Here is an 18442-nt window from a genome sequence, read left to right as displayed (position 1 = left end):
TGTTTTACTCCGCAGTAAGCTCACCTTATTTCCATCAAACAGACAGAGGCTAACATGTCTACTGAGCACCTGGATGCTTGTTCCTGGAAGAGGAATCATTTTACAGCTCCAGAGGGTCAGAATGAATGAAACACGACTTGGTATTGACTTAATCTGAGAAAAAAAATTGGTTATAAAAACAGGGTTTACTTTATGACTTATAAGACAAATTCATTTTCAAAGCATTTTTAAGAAATACTTTAAATGCACACAGAATAAAAAAGGAAGAAAGAAAAAAATTTACACATAAACATATGCACACAAGGAAGGTTTCAATAGTCCACTCCACTTAAATAAAAACCTTTGGTAAAATTTCCAACAGTCTTTCTACTTGGAACATTTGCATTGCGGGGGGGGGGGGGTGGTAAATGCATAAAAATCATAATGAAAAAATAGTACAACTAGGTAAAACGCATGACCTGATCAAGGAATCACTGCATTCCAGGTTCATTCTTACAATTCATTCCTATATAACATAGGTAAGTATAGAAGGTCACCACAGCATAGTAACCAATGACACCTGACATTAATATTCGGCTGGCTCCTCCTTGTTTTAATTCCAAGCATTTACCTACATTGCTTCTTGGCTTCTTATACAGATGCTTTGATAGAATGCACTGACCATTGGATATGATTATTCAGTTCTACTTCACAAGTATAGTTCAAAATGTCAATAAATAAATTGCCACTCTGGTTTCTTATTTAAAGACATCTTTGATTCTTAACATTCTGCTTGATGGTCATGAGCCTTTCCATTTAAATAACATACTTTTTTAATGTTTATTTGTTTTAGGGAGAGACAGAGAGAAACAGAGTGCAAGTGAGGAAGGGGCAGAGAGAGAGAGAGGGAGACACAGAATCTGAAACAGGCTCCAGGCTCTGAGCTGTCAGCACAGAGCTGGACACGGGGCTCGAACTCATGAACTGTGAGATCATGACCTGATGCGAAGTCAGACGCTTAACCGACTGAGCCACCCAGGAGCCCCTCATTTAAATAACTTATATCATTGAAAAAATAAGGCAATATCTAACAGCTTGTCACATTTTCAATTTAAGAAATAAGAGCTGAAGGGGCACCTGGGTGGCTCAGTTGGTTAGGCGACCGACTTTGGCTCAGGTCATGATCTCGCAGTTGGTGACTTTGAGCCCTGCATCGGGCTCTGTGCTGACAGCTCGGAGCCTGAAGCCTGCTTCAGATTCTGTGTCTCCCCCTCTCTCTACCCCTCCCCTGCTCATGCTCTGTGTCTCTCTGTCTCTCAATAATAAATAAACGTTTAAAAAAATTTTTTTTAATAAAAAAAAGAAATAAAAGCTGAATATTTAGTTCTCTGGGTACAAGTTCATAAAATTAAATGTCCTTCATGCAGGTTCTAGTACACTAAACAGACCAAATGCAACATTATTATTGACTTGAAATAAAAGACACTTTATATACTAAGGAGGTTCCAGGCAAAGTTCAGGTTGAGAGGAGAAAATTCTACACCACTCTCCCCACAAAACCTAACCAGGCTGGGTCCTCTTATTTTTCCCTTGAGGCTCTGAAAAAGGGAGGGAGAGAGGGCAGAAGGTCAACGGGAAGGGGGGTGATGTGCTCTAATGTGGTTCAACTCTGCTAAAAGGGAGGAGGCTAGAATTAAATATAAAGACTATTTCCCACTTCAAATACTCAGAATACCAGGAATCCTTTACTCCAAGCTCTCCCCAAAACAAGTATAATCATAAAAGACTTTGAACTTCCTCATTCCAAGTTAATCCAACACTTACTGAGTTATCATGTGCCAGGCACTGTTCTAAGCCCTTCACACATATAATGTAATTCAGTAACCCTATGTTGGAACTATTATTATTAGCATTCCCTTTTCTAATTGGGAATTTCCTAATTTTCTAATGAAGAAACTGAGGCAAAGAATGATTCAGAGAGATACCTAGTATTATTTCCTTTGTAACAATGGCAGAAGAGAGCAACAGAGAAAATAAATAAAATAAAGTCAAGATAACAAATCCAAGTTTTGTCTTAGCAATGAAGTTATCACTGTTTAAAATTTAAAATACAGAAACAATTTTTTTATTTTCAATAATGCATTAATCAATTTACATGTTATTCATATACTTGCAACCATGATAAAATCTGGAAAGGTGTAATTTTATTGATAGCGACCATACTCACCGTGCCTGCTTTAGCATCCCACATTAGATCTCTGAAGGCCAGCTGTGAAGGAGTGAGCTCTGGTTGTAAGAAGTAACTTGCTTGAAATTGATTCCCTGCAAAACCAAGTTTTCCTTTATTTTCTTACAAAGAAAGGAATGAAATCCTAAGCCAAAAATCTATAATGCTATGCCACAAATTTAGGAAACAGACATCCAAAATGCCAAGCTACCTACTGGAACTTGCTTTCTAAGGCATATATGCCAATGGGGATTTATTTATGTGTAAAAACAACAGTAGAAAATATAGAAGCACATAAGGGCTGATCTTAAAGCAGTTTTAAGAAAGATCTTAGTGGGTTAGGGGAGATGGGCTAGATAGGTGACGCGTATTAAGAAGGGCACTTGTGGTGAGCACTGGGTGTTTTATGTAAGTGATGAATCACTAAATTCTACTCCTGAAACCAGTATTGTACTGCATGTTAACTAAAATTTAAATAAATAAAAAAAGAAAACCTCCTGTTACTAGAGTACATCTCTGCAATATAGCTGGTTAAAAAGGAGAGCTTCAGAAAAAAACAAAACAAAACAAAAACTTTTAGGCCAGTAACCTGCCCTGTCATGAAGATGATCCATTCAAATGTTTTTGTAAAATGCAGAAAATCTGTGAATACCTTTTAGAAAAATATATAATCATTAATTTCGTTTCTTAAGACAAAATCATTTTTATAGTGTTCTCCCATACATTAGTTGTGAAGAATACTGATTATAAAATCATTTATTCATTTGAGAAATAATTTCTGAGTTCCCACTATGTGCCAGGCACTCTGCTAAGACCTGCAAATACTCACAAAGTATGTGAATCACAGAAATACAGCCCCTGCCCTCATTAGTTTACAGTTGAGTGGGGGAAATAATAAAAACAAAATAAGTAGAAGAGGTTAAGTAAAATAATTATAAATTAACGTAGGTCCATAAAGCGTGCTCAAGCGGAAGGGTGTAGGGGGCACCTACATTGGTCAAAGGAGACCTCTCCAGGAAGGTGGAATTGCCCCTGGGATGGATGCAAAGGATGGGAAGGAGTTGCGCATTCAGGGAGGGCTAAGAGCCTTGCAGCAGAGGAACTCAAAGCAGCCCTTTCACAGATAACACAACACTTCAGGCTATACAGGAGATCCTCCCCAACATTATTTCTCTTTACCGAGCTTACGGGCAAATGTTGTCAAGTACAGAGAAATCCAAGAACGAATAAGAAAATGGATAATAGCTCTTCAGAAAAGTCTTTCTGTGAAGAAATGGAGAGAAAGGGAGGCTTTGGCTAGAATGAGGGAGGGTGAGAAGGGCTGGTTTTCTTAAAAGGTGCAGGTATCAGGTGTACTGGTACTATGACGAGGGAAGAAGCCAGTGTGGGGAAGGGCGGTGGGCTGCAGATACACGAAAGGGCTAACAATCAGGAATCATTGTTTTTGAAATAAAGCAAAGGGACTAAAACCCAGAGCACACAGGCTGGCGGCTGACAGGGTCAGGGATCCTTCCTCCACTGTCACAGGAAAGATGAAGGAAAAGATGAACACCAAAAAGATGTGATATTCAACATCCTTTTACACAACTCGTTTTGGCTAAAACCAGAAAATTAATCCCAAAGCCTGACTGCTTAACTACAAATTTGTGGTGGCTCACAGACGCGCGTTACCTTCCTCCAGAAGCTGGAAGAGCATGGAAGGCCTGAACCCTGAGGGAATAGCTCCCATTGTGGTTAGCACATCAATAGTGTTTATCTGCTGGAGACAGTAAAAACCAAAATCAGTTGCTCGTTTTCATTCGTGTCTCCTCACCTCTATAATACTTTCTCTTATTGCTACAGCAACTACAACCCAAAGAAGGAAAACACAAACATGCAGACTTCAGTGGACAAATACAGCAACTTAGCCCCAAATTCCTGAGGATGCCATCATCGAATCCTGGCCTCTCCCAAGGACCTAAGCCCTACGCAGTGCCCAGCTCTGAGCTCCAGACCAGCTGTTTCCTGTACATCTTTCATCAAAATGTCCCTCCTCCTGTCCTGCTCTACAGTGTGCGGCCACGTAACAGGTGAGTTAACGTCGCAAACTGATACACACTGAAGAATTCATGTCTTTTTTTTTTTGTATATGTGTACGCACACACATACATACACGAGTACGTCCATGTAAGTGATACGTGGTGTAAAAGGTCAGAAAGGATATTTACTAAACTATTAACGGTGATTACTTCTGGGAGGAAAGGAGTGGATTTTCACTTGGTTGTGTAACTTTTTAAAATGATAGGAATGGGGGGGGCACCTGGCTGGATCAGTCAGTTGAGTGTCCGACTCTTGATGTCGACTCAGGTCATGATCTCATGGTTTGTGAGTTTGAGCCCTGCATCTGACAGCCTAGAGCCTGTTTGGGATTCTCTCCCCCTCCTCTCTCTCTGTCCCTACCCTGATCATGCTCTCTATCAAAATAAATAAACTTAAAAAAAAACTTTTAAGGGGCGCCTGGGTGGCTCAGTCGGTTGAGCCTCCGACTTCGGCTCAGGTCATGATCTCGCCTTCTGTGGGTTCGAGCCCCGCGTTGAGCTCTGTGCTGACAGCTCAGAGCCTGGAGCCTGCTTCTGATTCTGTGTGTCCCTCTCTCTCTGCCCCTCCCCTGCTCATGCTCTGTCTCTCCCTCTCTGTCAAAAAGAAATAAAACATTAAAAAAAAATGTTTTTTAAACCCAAACTTATAAATGATAGGAATATGGATAATTTCTCACTTTTTTGAGCTTTTTAGAATTTTTCATATCTACTGGAATTTAATATCTTTACCCAAATGATAGAAAACTCAGGCAGAATCAATAAGAAATAGTTGCAAGCCCTCAATTCTACTCTTCTTACAGAAGAGGCCTAATGAGATATATTACGTGAACCGTATGTTTTATGCTCTGTACATTTCGTGCCCTGTACCCTGTTTAAGATCCAAAGCTATCTTCCAAAGTCTCCATCCTGTTTTGAATCTGAACTCTATCAGAACTATTAGGTAACAAAACAAGACATCGTTTAACAGGACAGGCAATACCAACCTCCGAGATAGCTTTCCGGACAGCATTCCAATGAGAATCAGTTCTGGGGGCGAAAAAAAAGCAAGGTGAATGCACAGACAGCCCACGACTATTTACGCAATTAGCATCATTAATCAAAGAACAAAATATTTAATTGTCAGTAAGTTCTAAAAACTTAGAAGTCTCTAAAAGAAACCGAGATAGAAAAATATCATGCACTAAAAATAATCACAAAATTAAAGTAGTACTGAACCAAACAGTAATATGAAAAGCCCAGTTCTCAAAATGCAAGTTATCTCCATTTCAAGAGATTCTTGAACTATTTACAATAGTAAAAATAAAAAGTTCCTTAAACTCACTTTGATATCCTTTCCCACCTTTTACCTTTGTTTAACTTCTGCCCCTTCTGCTGTTTGGTCCCCCACCTCTGTATCTTCTTCGCTGCCTTCTTCACTTGAGTCTTGGCCTTCTTCTTTATTATAGGGCTGAAAAATTATTGAAATATCAAGTGCTTTTTATCTAATGCAAAAATCAACCAATAAAAGACTTTCAGAAAGGCTCAACTATTGACAGGAATGTACACGGTGGGCACAATAAGAAATCAGTGGGAAAACTATTTCAACACATTGTTGATAGCTTTGCTAGTTGAAAAAATTACAAGGATAGAGGTAGAGAGCAAGTTTAATCAAAATAAATTCCAGATGGAAATTATTCCAATGGAAACAAAGAAGATAGAAATAAAAGAACTATAAAAGAAGAAAATAATCTTGAGATGGGGAAGTCCTTTCCAATTACAATACCAACACCAAAAATCATAAATGACATGGAAATACTGACAGACTTAGCAACATAATAGATAAACATGGTTGAAGGTCACCAAAGAAAATCTCTACTACAGATTTCCAAGGGTTAATACCCTTATTCTGAAAATATTACAAAACTTTTATAAATCACAATTTTTTAAAATCTTAGAAGAACGGCCAAAAGAACTAAAAAAAGGCAATTTACAAAGTAAAAGTAGAGATGGCCAGAAAGCATAGTAAATGATGCTTAACCTCACTGGCAGTACAATGAATGCAAATAAAAACCAACGACGAGCCTCTTTTTGCCTTACCACCATGGCGTAAAGATTGGGGGCAGCCATCACAGGCACACGCGTAGGGAAACAAGTACTCTCAGAGGCTGGGGACAGGAGTACAAAGAGGCAGAACTTTTCTGAAGGGCAAACTGGCACATTAAATCAAAATATAAAGGCGTAAACCTTTTGCACCAGCAATGAACACCTAGGAATTTATCTGAAGGGGATAAATCAGATGAACCTACAAAGACGTCTGTGTAGATTGATCACCACATAGGCTGGTACCTACTGTCCACCATTTCTTTTGTAACAGAATCCCTGATTTTAGCAATGAGCCAGCTAGAAGTCTACGTATTCCAAACCCTGCTTGCAGCTGCGTGTTACCAGGAGACTCCATTCTGATCAAGGAGATATCACTGGAAGTTTTTTTTTGCGTAAATTCCAGGAAATCATCTTAAAAAGATAGCAGCTCATGCCTTTTGACCTCTTATTCCCCTTTCTTCTTTCGCTTCCTGGAATCATTAAAAGATCTAGCAGCCAACTTAAACTAACGAGATAACCCTTGGAAGGGCTGCCTCCCACTTAAGTACAGAGCGAAATATTAGATGGGGTGTTCAATATCCTTTGATTGCTGGCCTCCACACTTCTTCCACGCATAAGAGAAATATGCTTCTACCTTATTTAAGCCACTATTTGGGGGGTCTTTTGTATCTCATGGTGGAAGCTAATCACAGCTCTGTGCAACCTAGTTCTTATAGGTTGGAAACAACATGTACATCTACCTGAAATCGTAATACTACGCTACCATTGAAAAGATGATTTAACTTGAACCGTGCAATACAGCAGCCATTGCCATGTGGGACTACTGACACTTGAAGTGTGACCAGTTCACATGGAGATGTGCTGTTCAGGTGTAAAACACACACTGGAATTTGAAGACTTGGTATGAAAAAAAAAAAGGAAAGATTTTTTAATATTGATTATAGGTTGAAATGATAATATTTTGATATATTAGATAATATAAATATGCTATTAAAAATCACCTGTTTCTTTTTCTTTTTTAATGTTTATTTATTTGAGAGAGAGAGAGAGTGGGGGGAGGGAGAGGCAGGGAGAGAGGGAGAGAGAGGATCCCAATAAGGCTTCTTTGTGCTGTCAGCACAGAGACCAACATGGGGCTCAATCTCACAACCTGAGCTGAAATCAAGAGTCAGAGGCTTAACTGACTGAGCCAGCTTTTTTAGGTACTTCCTTTTTTCCTTTTTTAAAATGCATGTCATATAATAAATATACATATATGATATATATACAATGAAATATTAAAAAGAAAAAAAATATATATATATATTTGGTCTTTATTCCCAGTTCTTGGCAAGAGTTCCTAAAACTCTTGGAATTTCCTGAGTGACAGGAATGTCTTATGTTATTCTTCATAAGTCCCTTTCAATCAGACTTGAGTTTATTCTTGAGGTAATGCAGTGGGGTGGGTGGCAGGGTGCCAGAAGAACCAATCATGTGATTAGAAGGTTGGAACTTTCAGGGCACCATCCCACCAGCCCTCTCACCTTCGGGGAGGATAAAGGAGCAGGAAACTGAATTCTATCACCAATGACCATTTAATCAATCATGGCTATATAATAAAACTTCCATAAAAACCCCAAAAAGACAGGGTTTAGGGAGCCTTCCAGGTCGGTGACCACTTTGAAGTGTTGTACTAGTGGGCATGGGAAGTCTGGAGGGGGGTGGTGCCCAGACCACAGAGGATATGGGTAGGAAGATCCAGGTCCCACTCTCCCCATGTTCCAATACCTTGCCTATCCGCCCCTTCCATTTGGCTGTTCCTGAGCTGTAGCCTTTATAATCAACTGGTAAACACAAGGAAGGTGTTTTCCTGAGTTCTGTGAGTCCCTCTAGCAAATTATCAAACCTGAGGAAGCGTGTATGGGAACTGAATTTACAGCTGGTCGCTCAGAAGTACAGGTCCCTGGGACTTGTGACTGGCATCTGAATTAGGGCAGCTTGTGGGGTGAGCCCTTAACTTGAGGGGTCTGTGCTAACTCCAGGAGTTAGTGTCAGAATTGAATTGAATTGTTTGGACACCTGGTTGGTTTCAGAGAACTAGAGTGGAAAAACAACACATATTTGGTGTTAGAGAAAAATCACACTATTAGTGTTAGAAATGGCGTCAGAAAACAAAGACATCTCAGTGCGGTCATGAAAAAACTTAAAACTGCATTTCTAGTTTGCATTATTTTTCCATTGGACAGCACTGATCCAAACACATATCTATATACATTGGCAAAGAAAATGACCATGCTATATAGTGAAACATTAAAAAGAAATAGGTTGCAAGCATGCATGTATAGTATGTTTACCTCCTAGTAAGGGATCGTATATTAGCGGAAGTTAACCCAAAGTTAACTGTGGTTTCGTTTGACAACAAACAATAAGCTCCTATTAATTTTTATGATCAGCATTAATCCACAAAGCACTTTCACTGTGTCATAACCTAGGCCTTACCTGCACAACGGCACTTCACAGGTCCCCGTGACTGTTAAAACAAGATTTTCCCAGTCCCTGTCCCTCTAAAATTAAAGTAAATTCTGTATCAACTCATTCACTGGTCAACTGATCAAAGAATAGAGCTTAATATTTTATTAAAAATGCAAGAAAAGTTTTGAAAAAAGGAAGAATAAACAAAAAAGACTAACCTCCAAGTAGGTTCTGGGAATGAGACCTTTGTTTCCTTTGGTATTCTTAGCTATCCACCAACCATCAGGTTTTTTTTCAATTACAAGGAGAATTTCTCCCTTCTTAAATCAAAACAAGTAAAAAATGCTAAATTAAAATTTACCCCTAACTCAGGAATTATCCACATTGAAACTACTTTCAAAAATAGAATAGCATTTAATTTTACTATTTTACTACCAGGTAACATTGACAACATAATCTCACAAGACTACTGCCTGTAAATCATAAGTTATACTTATTTTATTAAAATAGATTGAGTCTTTAAAAACGATGCCAGGAATATGTAATATAGATATATAAGGTTTTCTTATTCTGTTAGGTATGCATAACTATCCTTAGGTTAGGTTCTACTCTTGTTTCTACCTTAAATGCAAGGTCCCCAGCTTGCTGAGCAGTAAAATCTCCAATAGCAATGTATTCTTTGCTTGTGGCCTGTTGCTGGGATTCATGTTCCTGTTTCTCTTCCTCTTCTGTTTCTTCTTCGTCCCCAGTGTCTTCACTTTCTTCTTCTTCATCGTCATCCTCTTCTTCAGCTTCTTCAGCTTCTTCAGCAGAATTGTCATCTTCCTCTCTTTCAGGAAGTGCCCCAATTCTGTGAAAAATAATTCAGAGATAGGGACTACTTGAAGTAATGTATAAGAACGGATCAACATAACTTCTACATATAGAAGATCTTGCCCATATTTGGAAATAAGTGCATGTCCCATATCCCTTATACGTTCTATTCTGTTTTTTGCATTCTTTTTTCTTTTTGTGCATATTTGGAAGTTTTTTTTCTCTTTGGGTTCATTGATCTTTTCCTCTGTTGTATCCAATTTTCTGTTAAACCATTCAGTAATTTTTTTTTCATTTCATATTTTATAAATTTTAGTTTCAGAATTTCCATTTGGTCTCTGTTAGTTGCCAATTCTCTGCTTGATTCCTCCCTATCCATCCAAGCTATCCATCTTTTCTAGCAAATTCTTTAACTAATTGAAAATAGTTGTTTTAGAGTTCTTATTTGTTAATTTTTGCATTTGGGTCATCTGAGCTTCTACTGATTATTTTGTCTCTTTATTATAAGACATTTTCCACCTTTTTGAATCTGTATTTAATCAGACTGAGAAATTTCTCAGCCACTATTTCACTAGACATTTTACAGTTGTATAATGTTCATTTATTTCCTACATTTGAATTTTCTTAAAATACTCTGCCTTTTTCTATTTCATCCTTATTTTCTTCTATTTTTAACATATTAATCATTATTTGGAAGTCCTTATCAGCTAACTGTATTATCTAGTCAGATCTAGGTCTGTTTTTAGTTTTGTTTTGTTTCTTATTAGTGGACATTGCGGATGAGACAGTTTGAGACTTTGGATTATGTCATCTTCCTTTACAGAGTGTTGAATTTTGTGCTGTTACGCACTTAAATTATCATGTTCCTATTAAGGTCTGGCTGTCGGCCTCGAGATCTACTTCAGTTTTGTCTTTATTTCAAATCACAGTTCTTAGTATTAGGGCGTTTTCCTTACTCCTAGAGCATGGGCCTTCTGTGATCTCTACTAAATGCCTGAAGCATTCACCAGTATCTCTTTACTCTAGCTAGGTCCAAACTCCAACATTTTTCCAAGACCATTTGACTCCAGAATCTTTTCAGCTCTCAGTCTCCTAGCAGGTGTTTTCTGCCAATGCTTCTGGAATCATGCTCTGTGTAGGCCAGGATTCCATTCAGATGTCTATAGTTGTCTCTTGCAACACCCTCCTCTCTTCCTACAAGTCCCACTGGCCTTGGCAACTCCAAAATTTGATCTCTGCCTCCTGAGCTCAGTGACACTGGTGTTTTCTGTTTAGGTTCTACCTTCCTGCACCACAGTCCATAAGTTTTCTCAGGGAGAGGGTCTGGGTAAATGTAGGGCTCACTTCTTGTGCTTCCCTGTATTAAGGACATCAGCTGTTTTTGTAGATTTTGTCCAGATTTTATAGTTGTTTACGGTAGGAAGGTTAAGTCCAAAACCAGCTACTTTGTCATTCTCAGTACTAGAAATCAGTGAAAATTCTAGAATCCTTGTATCTACGTCCTTCAGCATTTTCCCCAGGATATAGTGTAAAAGTATGGGAGTGGCACATGAAGAGTCTAAATAGTTAATTGTTTTCCTTCTTCCTTTCCACAAACTGGGTTGGTTTGTTTATACCATCAATTTTCTTTCTGCTTTGTAAAAGCTGTTATTAACATCCACTAAGGCAGAAAAGCAATGTATGTTTCTACCTCTAATTTTTTAAGTTTATGAAAGAAGGAAATATGCAAATAATCCAAATAATTTCTTTTTACATATCAACACTGACATTAAAGCATCATCCTTATTTTCTAACATTTGTTTACTTAGCTGTTCGGATCTCTCTTTTGTCTCACTAACTAAATTGACTGACTTCTACTTCTTTACATCTTTTATGGGATCTAAGACTTTCTACTATACACAAGAAATACATGTCAACTGATTATACTTGTCATCACCATTCATTTATATGTATACTCTTAATAGGTCTTTATTCTGAGTCAGACATTAAAACTGTTGGTGATATAATGCCTGAGAGAAAGAAAGTAAGGAAAGAGGCATACTCAGTTATATCTTCTCTACTTATGGACACAGCAAGCTCCTGCAGTTGGTGGGCAAGCTTATCCAAAAGACTGTGTTCATCCTCTTTTTTCTGATTGTAATTCCCAATAGGTGCAGGTTCATCAGCCTATGAGAGAATATAAGTTTAGTTCACTGAAAAATTTCTTTCAATTTCCTATTCTATTTATTTTAGAAGGAAAAAAAACACTCTAGTAAGTTCTAGAAGACAAAGTAAATGTTAACATGAGACTAGGCCTACCTTAGAATAATATTAAAAGAAATGTAGATTATTATGTTGAAATGTAACCCAAATGAAAAAACAAAATGATACTCGTTGGTTTTTTGTTGTTTTCTTGCTAGCTAGAAAGTTTGTTTTTGTTGTTTTCTTGCTTGCTACCCTCTATGGTCAGTAAGAGCTAGGTTCCAGACAGAAGATAGGCTTTGGAGTCAAAAAGACATATGCCAATCCCAAGTTCGGAAACTGACTGGCAGTGAGACATTGAGAAAGCTGCTTCACTTTTGGAAGCCTCAGTTTCCTCACCTGTGAAACAGGATACTTAGATTTTTAAATTTAGGGTCAGCCTGACTCCTAAATTCAAGAGTTTTATGTCACTGGAGAATTTCAGAAGAAATGCTCAGACGCAGTAAAGGAGATTCATACACAAGCAGGGAGATGACTTTTAGATGCCCTCCACTTTACATGCTCTGTGAGACTCTGGCCCTGGACACTAAGCTGAATGAAGCTCAGGCTCATACTAAAAGAAAAAACCCTGAAGGGACTTCCAAGAGTAAATTCTAGTTCCTCCTATTTCTGCAGAGTCACCGACATTAGAGCTGCCGTGTGATACAAGAAGCTTCTTTAGCACTTACGCTCCGGGCCAGATTATGTACTCTCCCCACAGTGTAATTAAAATTAAAACAACTCTACAAGGGAAGGGAAGCAAAAAGAATATAGAAACAGGGAGGGGGACAAAACATAAGAGACTCTTAAATACGGAGAACGGACAGAGGGTTGCTGGAGGGGTGGCGGGAGGGGGGATGGGCTAAATGGGGAAGGGGTGTTAAGGAATCTATTCCTGAAATCATTGTTGCACTATATGCTAACTAACTTGGATGTAAATTAAAAAAATAAAAAATAAAATAAAATAAAACGAAACGAAATGAAGTAAAATAAAATAAACAAAAACCAAAAAACAACTCTAGCCTGTAAAACATAAAACTTACACAATGCAAAAATAAAGAAAACTTCTTCCTCGATCTTCTGAGTCCTCAGTGCTGGGTAAGTTCACCAAAGCTGAACTCTCTTCAGCATTTGGAGCCCTGGCTTTTCTGCTCCAAAGCACCCTCAGCATGCCGGCAGGGCGAGTCAGCACCGGCCGGCAGGTAGACTTCACCACCGCTAAAGCAAACCCAGGAACTTAACCACTCTAATGAATTCCCACTTCACGAAAACATCGGGACAAAAACAGGGTTGGGTTTTTTTTTTTTTTGGTAATATTATAAACCGTAACACTTACTTTGTTCAATTTTTGAAGAGCATCTTTATTTTCATCTATCGCCTGTTTTAATTGGATACACCTAAATTTTCAAAAAGAAAGGAAAGAAGTATGAATTTTTCTATTGTCAGACTAGAAAGTTATTTCATGGAATCATACATAAGTCTTTAAGCGGGCAAGGCGATTAGCTATTATATGAATGATGTTAAAAAAAATTCACCTGTAAATACCTTCCTACCCACCGGCTTGGGTGATACTCACATGCTCTAAGGTACACAGGTGTGACAGCCAAGGCTCAGAAAGCTTATGTGACTCTGAGCTTCGGTTTCCTATCTCTAAAATAAGGAAAGCACTGGACTTCAAACTGCTTCTTCAGCTCTGAAGTCCCACGAACTGAGGGCCTAGCCGAGAAGACATAAGTAATGGCGTTAATATCCAAGTTTTACCGCACACCATGCACGGTGCCAGGCACTTCACAAGAGCACCACCTCCTTTGAGCCTCGTACCAGCTCTCACTCCGGCGGAAGGAAGTGAGGTTCTAAGGGGCGGCCACAGCTAGTCAGTGGTAGAGTAACACGCGGGGGCAGAGCTTAGGATTCTAGAGCTGGCCTCGTCCCACCACGGCACATTCTCCTTTTGAGCGTCGCCTATGCAGACGGGTACGCTGTTTTGATTACTCCACAGACGGCTCGTGTAATCTGGCTTAAGTCTTAGACCCAAATAAGAAGGATAAAAATGACTGAAAATGGGCTACATCTAATAGCGAGGGTTATCGAAATTCAAATGCTTTCTCAAACAATAACCTACAAGAGCCAATATTTTTTATGTGCTTTGAGTAATTGTTTTTTCTCGCAGAAGCTAATGACATGAAATAAGCACAAAAAAAGGGGACAAACATCCTTTGTGAAGGAGGCAGAAACGAGAAGTGAAAATATCAAACTGCGGTTGACCCTGTTAGTTACTTACCCCATCAGGGTCTACGCTGGCGGGGTCGGTCCCACACTGACACCTAAGTGCTCAGGACCCATCATGGGTGGGGTGGGTGTGTGGCCCAGCGCTGGCCGACAACACATGAAAGAAGTATGTTGGGCGCTGTCTCCCATTTTATCCTCCCTGGTGCAGCACGTAAAGAATCCTTCACCCTTTCTGTTTTTAGATGCTGATGCGTGGGGACTCTGTAAAGGCGAAGGGAGCCATCGCCGACTAGATGAGCGTGGCAGAGCACAATGAGAGCAAGAGCTGGGCCTTGAGGACCTCACGAGCCACTCATCCACCGTGGGGGAACCTACTTCCAGACTTTTTGTGGAATGAGATTGACGGTAGAGCCCCTAGTTTTAACAGGCACCCTGTTACTCAGACTAAAAGGATCCCGAGACCTAGATTCAAAAATTTCTCTTCACCACCTCCTGAAGCCCCACCCAAACTGATGAAACATTTTAAAAGGTAATAAACCCGGGGCGCCTGGGTGGCTCAGTCGGTTAAGCGGCCGACTTAGGTTCAGGTCATGATCTCGCGGTCCCTGAGTTCAAGCCCCGCGTCGGGCTCTGTGCTGACGGCTCAGAGCCTGGAGCCTGTTTCAGATTCTGTGTCTCCCTCTCTCTGACCCTCCCTCGTTCATACTCTGCCTCTCTCTGTCTCAAAAATAAATAAACGTTAAAAAAAAAAATTAAAAAAAAAAAGGTAATAAACCCTGAATGTAGGAGAATGAGAGAGAGACCACCTGTCAACAAGACATTTCAACAAATTTCTGCCCCACGGAAAAGAGATGGAAGCACGTTCTCGGAAGAGGCCCCTAAGAGGAAAAAGATCTGCCAGGGAGAGGATGCCACGATTTGGGTCAGCAGGTAGGAAGGATCGGGGAGAGAGGGGTAATTAAAGTGCGTCTAAGGGAATGTATTATGAAGTTCTACAGATGAAGACATCCACAATGGCTGGGATTTGCTTTATATATTAATTATGTTATGTCATTTTATATTATGTTATATTAATCAAATGATATCTATAGCATCTAGGCTATAAAGGCAACCAATCATTTTTTAATGCTTATTTGGGGGTGGGGGGAGGGCAGCGAGAAGGGGAGGGGCAGAGAGAGAGAGGCAGAGGATCCGAAGCGTGTTCCGCGCTGACAGCAGAGTCTGATGTGGGGCTCAAACTCACGAACCATGAGACGGTGAGATCATAACCGGAGCTGAAGTCAGACACGTAACCCACTGAGCCACCCAGGTGCCCCTAAAGGCAATCAGTCTTAAGACAATCTAAGGGCTTTATATTATTTAGGGAGAGAGTAAAGATACTGATTAAGTTTAGATTTAGTTAAGGCCTTTTATAAGAAGTCTGATTTTTTAAAAAGTCTGTTCACAGAAAATCTAAGCCAGCTAGCTTCCCCTCTCTCTTATCTCACTCCCCTCTGCTGTCCCTCCTTACCAGAGGATTCATCTCTAAAAAACAAAATGAATGAATGGCCTGGGGAGAACTACAGCTGCCAAAGAAGTTTCCTGTACGCCAGGGTTAAAGCCCACTCTATTCTGGCACGGACACGCCTCGGCTTAACAGTTAGTTCCCAGCCCCCTGAAATTCTCTGCCCACGTACAAAGAATTTCACTCTCATTCAGGGGATAATACTGCAGGGAAGAGACCCTACATATACAATAGTAGAAGAATCCTGGACTGCCATCTAGAATAATCACACTAGTCCCTCATTTCTTAAATAAAAATGAATAACCCAAGGACCACCAGATACATTAAAGAAAACCAGCAACATGGACGGTAAAATTTAAGACTAACTGAAATTAAATAAACAAATAAGTAGTTGGGAGTCCAGAAGAACCAAAGACAAGAGAAATCCCCGGGTATAAACAAAAAGACAAAGAAATGAAAACTATTAATGGGGAGATAAGAGACCAAGAGGAATAGTCCAGGAGGTTTAATACCTCACTCAAAGGTTTTTCAGGAAGCAACAAACGGAAGTAGAAAAAAAAATCTTTTAGTAAAAGAAAATCTCTCAGAGCTTATGAGAGACAAGACGTTTCAAGTTGAAAAGACCCACTAAGTGTTTAGCAGGATAAAAAACAACACTTAAATAGGTTGTGATGAATTTCCAAAGCACCAAGGTGGAAGAGAAAAGCCCCACACAGATCAATCATAAAGAAATATCATCATGGGGCCCCTGGGTGGCTCAGTCAGTTAAGCGTCTGACTCTTGATTTTGACTCAGGTCATGATTTCATGGTTTGTGAGATCAAGCCCCATGTCTGATAGCACAGAGCCCGCTTGGGATTCCCTCTCTCTCCCTCTCTCTGCCCTTCCCCTGCACCCATGCTAGCGTGCACGCTCTCTCTCTCTGTCAAAATAAATAAATAAACATTAAAAAAAATAAAGGAACTATCATCAAACTTATTCACATCGCTGAATGCAAAGAAAACCAACAATGTCCTCAAAGGTTTAAGAAGAAATGATTTTTATTTTATAACCAGACAATTAATCAAACATAAGGGCTAACTGACGTTCTCAGACATACAAATGTCAATGTGAATTTTTTTTGTTTTAAATATATGAAATTTATTGTCAAATTGGTTTCCATACAACACCCAGTGCTCATCCCAAAAGGTGCCCTCCTCAATACCCATCGCCCACCCTCCCCTCCCTCCCACCCCCCATCAGCCCTCAGTTTGTTCTCAGTTTTTAAGAGTCTCTTATGCTTTGGCTCTCTCCTACTCTAACCTCTTTTTTTTTTTTTCCTTCCCCTCCCCCATGGGTTCCTGTTAAGTTTCTCAGGATCCACATTAAGAGTGAAAACATATGGTATCTGTCTTTCTCTGTATGGCTTATTTCACTTAGCATCACACTCTCCAGTTCCATCCACGTTGCTACAAAGGGCCATATTTCTCAATGTGAATTTTTATTTTATTTATTTATTTTTCAACGTTTATTTATTTTTGGGACAGAGAGAGACAGAGCATGAACGGGGGAGGGGCAGAGAGAGAGGGAGACACAGAATCGGAAACAGGCTCCAGGCTCTGAGCCATCAGCCCAGAGCCCGACGCGGGGCTCGAACTCACGGACCGCGAGATCGTGACCTGGCTGAAGTCGGACGCTTAATTGACTGCGCCACCCAGGCGCCCCTCAATGTGAATTTTTAAATGATTGTGACAGGGATCTCTTTACACACAAAGAAGACTATTTATAGTTACTTGGGTTTAAAAATAATTATCAGTTGGGGCACGTGAGTGGCTCAGTCAGTTAAGCCTCTGACATCAGCTCAGGTCATGATCTAGTGGTTCATGATTTCCAGTCCCACCTTGGGCTCTGTGCTGACAGCTCACAGCCTGGAGCCTGCTTCACATTCTATGTCTCCCTCTTTCTCTGCCCCTCCCCAACTCATGCTCTGTCTCTCTCTCAAAAATAAACATAAAAAAAATTATTATTAGTTTATTAAAATAAAATTTAAAAACCCAGTCTTCCCTGGGACTTCAAATTCAGCCTATAAATTTTATTCTATTTTAAAATCTAGTAGGGGTGTCCGGGTGGCTCAGTTGGTAAAGCCTTCGACTTCAGCTCAGGTCATGATCTCAGGTCACAAACCCATGGCTTGTGGGTTCGAGCCCCGCATCAGGCTCTGTGCTGAGAGCTCAGAGCCTGGAGCCTGCTTCGGATTCTGTGTTCCTTTCTCGCTCTGCCCCTCCCCTGGTCGTGTTCTGTCTCTCTCTTTCTCAAGAATAAATAAATAAAAATTTAAAAAACATTAAAAAAAAGTAGATACTATATAAGTTTAAAAAAATAAAATAAGGGGCGCCTGGGTGGCTCAGTCGGTTAAGCGTCTGACGTCGGCTCAGGTCATGATCTTGCGCTCTGTGAGTTCCAGCCCTGCGTCGGGCTCTGTGCTGACAGCTCAGAGCCTGGAGCCTGCTTCAGATTCTGTGTCTCCCTCTCTCTCTGGCCCTCCCCCGTTCATGCTCTGTCTCTCTCTGTCTCAAAAATAAATAAACGTTAAAAAAAATAATAATAAAATAAAATCTAGTAAAGCAAGTATAATCAGCTTCACTTTTTATTATTTGATTAATTCAATTTGAACCAAACAATCTTAATTAATATAGTTAATTATATTCCCTTCAACATTTTAAAATTCATTTTATTTTGCTTTTAAGAACTTTGAATGCCTGAATTAAGTAAAACTTTTTCAAATGATTCAATGAATCCTTTAAACTAATAAAATGAATTTCATGTTCTTTTGAATGTTATACACACTTCTAAATACCCAAAATATACACATTATCTTAAA

At 39.6% G+C, this 18442-nt stretch overlaps 1 protein-coding gene across 6 annotated transcripts in view; it reads right to left on the bottom strand.

The window, feature by feature from the left end:
• NPHP1 (nephrocystin 1) overlaps positions 1 to 18442 on the bottom strand; it is a 60414-nt gene that overhangs the window by 37656 nt on the left and 4316 nt on the right. For 3 of the 6 annotated variants that reach the window (XM_045446923.1, XM_045446925.1, XM_045446919.1), the window contains exons 3-11: positions 13187 to 13247; positions 11672 to 11796; positions 9439 to 9667; positions 9036 to 9137; positions 5631 to 5731; positions 5268 to 5310; positions 3878 to 3965; positions 2207 to 2301; positions 25 to 153 (exon numbers count right to left, since the gene is read on the bottom strand). In XM_045446923.1, coding sequence (XP_045302879.1) covers positions 25 to 153; positions 2207 to 2301; positions 3878 to 3965; positions 5268 to 5310; positions 5631 to 5731; positions 9036 to 9137; positions 9439 to 9667; positions 11672 to 11796; positions 13187 to 13247 — 973 coding nt within the window. The remainder of the gene's footprint in view (positions 1 to 24; positions 154 to 2206; positions 2302 to 3877; positions 3966 to 5267; positions 5311 to 5630; positions 5732 to 9035; positions 9138 to 9438; positions 9668 to 11671; positions 11797 to 13186; positions 13248 to 18442) is intronic. The other 3 variants (XM_045446920.1, XM_045446924.1, XM_045446921.1) reach the window with 2 other exon arrangements.

Source organism: Leopardus geoffroyi, chromosome A3, assembly GCF_018350155.1.
Source record: "Leopardus geoffroyi isolate Oge1 chromosome A3, O.geoffroyi_Oge1_pat1.0, whole genome shotgun sequence".
Taxonomy (NCBI): Eukaryota; Metazoa; Chordata; class Mammalia; order Carnivora; family Felidae; genus Leopardus; species Leopardus geoffroyi.
Note: the sequence above shows the minus strand (reverse complement) of the source record. Positions and strands in the feature narration are given on the sequence as shown.